This window comes from Rhagoletis zephyria, unplaced genomic scaffold (assembly GCF_001687245.7).
Source record: "Rhagoletis zephyria isolate East Lansing unplaced genomic scaffold, Rhagoletis_zephyria_1.1 Rzeph_scaffold_04148, whole genome shotgun sequence".
NCBI classification, from domain to species: Eukaryota; Metazoa; Arthropoda; class Insecta; order Diptera; family Tephritidae; genus Rhagoletis; species Rhagoletis zephyria.
Window position 1 is genome coordinate 29,320 of NW_016161231.1, and position 3,032 is coordinate 32,351.

Genomic DNA, 3,032 nt, shown 5'->3' on the forward strand with positions numbered 1-3,032 from the left:
TGAGTTGTATTTTTTTCTCTTTCCCTTGGTTTAATACTGACTTCGCCTAAAGTTAACGCGAAAAACGTACACAGTCCATAGATATGTTCTTTCGTCACTTTTCATCGGCCTTATATATCAAAATGATTAACGAACTCTCGTGTTCACTTATGGTGGGGGAAAAAAATCTTTTGAAATGTCTCTTCCATACTCCTCCGGAAAATGCTACTGAAAATATTGTAAATCTGCCTACGGAAAAAACTGATTGTTTCTAACTAAATACTGGAGTACGGGAAAAGGCATATAACGTTCCGGCGAGTTACTAACAAAAAGGCATTTTATGGTACAGTTACAGAAAAGAAATGGGATAGCGCTTGGATGCAAGGATTCAGTGCAACTATCCTTCTGTTTGTACAATAACAGATTTAATGTAGGTCCAGAGCCGGAATTACGACAAATTTAACCTAGGGAATTTTGGTTGCACATGCCATTTTCAGATAGTGGCACTCCACTACGAGTCATTTTAATAGCCCACTGCATACCAGCTGTTTTTTTGTTTTAATCTAGATAAAGATAAAGATCTAGATCGTTCCAGTACTATTGGCCCGACTGTCGANAGATTTATCCTAGGGAATTTTGGTTGCACATGCCATTTTCAGATAGTGGCACTCCACTACGAGTCATTTTAATAGCCTACTGCATACCAGCTGTTTTTTTGTTTTAATCTAGATAAAGATAAAGATCTAGATCGTTCCAGTACTATTGGCCCGACTGTCGGGGAACGCAATGCCCAAGGTCGTGGTTCAGCCCCTCAAGTCGATTTAGAAATGAAGATCCATTGAGAGATCAACGCGAATCCGAATATATACCTGGGTCAGTCCGATTCCGTAGACCCGACTATCGTGGGAGCCAAACTGGTATCGCGATCAATTTTCATAAATGAAAATTTTGATTTAGCCCGGGATTACTTCAGTACGAGAGTTTAATTTCTAAAGTTGTCATTTTTATTTTTTCAATCTTCATTCACTTAAAATGAAAATATTAACTTTAATTTGCTTAGCCGCCAATACCAAGTCGATAGCAGTCAGTCAACGAAAACGACAACCACCTACATATTACGATTTTTAAAAGTTTACATATATTTTCTTTAAATTATTTTGACCACAAAAGAATCCAAAGATTGAGTAGATAAATGACCAATTAGTTTTTGAAACACATAGTTCAATACATACATATAAAATTACCACAAATAAAACGAAGATAAATACTCGATAAAGGCCTCTTAAAATTGTAAGTTATCATAGTTTTTAAATTCGCTTTTATTAGCGAATTGTCCTTTACACTTTGTACACTTAGCACAGTTTAAATTATATTTATGTGACAACCGAAAAACGTTATAAGGATAAAGTAATCATCTAAAATTTAGTATAAAAAATAATTATTGCTTTTGTGAGCTTTTCATAAATAAATAAGCTAAATAAAATTTTGTTGCTAATATTTTTGCAAACTGGAACTGCTTTAAACTTTTACTAATTCAATAATTTTGATAAATAGCTGAATATATAAAAAAATTAAATTTAAACAATAATACATAGGAAATCAGTAATTACATGCACACACGTAATCACATAAATGTGCTTATTTTGTACGTTTGTTAGCTTGTGATCTTAAAATTTGTTCAGTTATCTTACTCTTATAGTAAAAATAAACGCCTGCGATTGCAAAAACACTATATTATCTTAGCAAAGATATATCCATACATGCAATTATACAAGTATACATACCAGTGAACATTATAAATATATTAATTAATGTAATAGATTATGAATGACACAAAAAATTTTTTCCAAAATAAATATTAAAAAAGCATAATAATTGATACATTTTTAGTTCTACTTATGCTGATGAACTAAAATATTCGAACGAAATTCCCAACATCACAAAAAAAAAGATTAGAGGTTTTTTTGCCTTCCTTTTATTATCTCGGGATGTAACTATGTAATATTGATGCGCCTAAAAGATGCAGCGATTTTTATTCTTAAGTTACATACCTGATGACAGTACGAATGACAATTATAATAGGGAGGTTTTAGTTTTTTAAACTATAATTTTATTATTTTGCCAGATGCTTATTCCTGCATATATGTATTAACATATAAACATGAGTAACAAATGAAGTTACCGTAAATACTACGCGAAGTTGCTTACTTAAAAACAAATTATTTGTATACATATAACAAAGTTTTTCAAAAAATATTCGATAATGCGTCCTACACATCCAAAATATTGCTGCTTTCCCCAAGACCCATTACCCAGCTTATTTACAACTTCAACTTTATGTTTTCCGTAGTCCAACGCTTTGTTTGTAAACTTTTTAGCGCCTTTTCACAGTAAATTTGCTCTTCTGATCGCTGCGGTAATGTGTCCTTAAGTTGGGTTAACTGATTTACATCCTTCATGCCCGTCAGGGCATCAATTACCGCACGCACACACTTAACGCGCTGGGCAAGCTCTAATTTCTCTGTTGCGTTGCTCATTTTTGTTAAAAACATATACAATACGCTTGTGGGTGCTTGCAGTGAGTAAAGTCGTAAAATCGCCAGTTCCAATGAAAAACTTATATGAAATTGTTTTGTCTTCATAGGATTCCAAGCGGGAATACGTTCGAATACACTTTCCAGATCAGCGTAGGCTTGTGCATTGGCACGCTCATTCAAGGCAGTCCATTCCAATTGAGCCGGTGAAATTTGTAGATCCGCACTTAGCCGAAACGGTGATACGGTACGAGTCATATCCTGTTCTTTCCAGTTGTTGTGATTGCGGCAACATTGGTAAAGTACTTCAATAGGCGTGGAGTGCATATCTACTAGATTATCAAGCACATTGCGTTCTTTCTCTACAAACTCCACCAATTTCAATGCTGCTTGAAATTGTTGTAAATATACACTGACCACATTCTTATCACCACTGTACTGGTCGAGTAGCTGTTGCAACTTCCTTTTTCGGTGCACCAGATCTTTGCAAGACATTGCCGCTTTGAATTGTAGGAGCGC

General features: G+C 34.3%; 1 protein-coding gene across 1 annotated transcript in view; it reads right to left on the minus strand.

Annotated features, from left to right (window-relative positions):
- Window positions 1–2,066: 2,066 nt before the first annotated feature.
- Vps16B (Vacuolar protein sorting 16B) overlaps window positions 2,067–3,032 on the minus strand; it is a 5,774-nt gene continuing 4,808 nt past the window's right edge. The window contains exon 2 of the mRNA XM_017625639.1: window positions 2,067–3,032. This exon is cut by the window's right edge and continues 1 nt beyond it. Coding sequence (XP_017481128.1) covers window positions 2,301–3,032 — 732 coding nt within the window. The 3' untranslated portion in view covers window positions 2,067–2,300.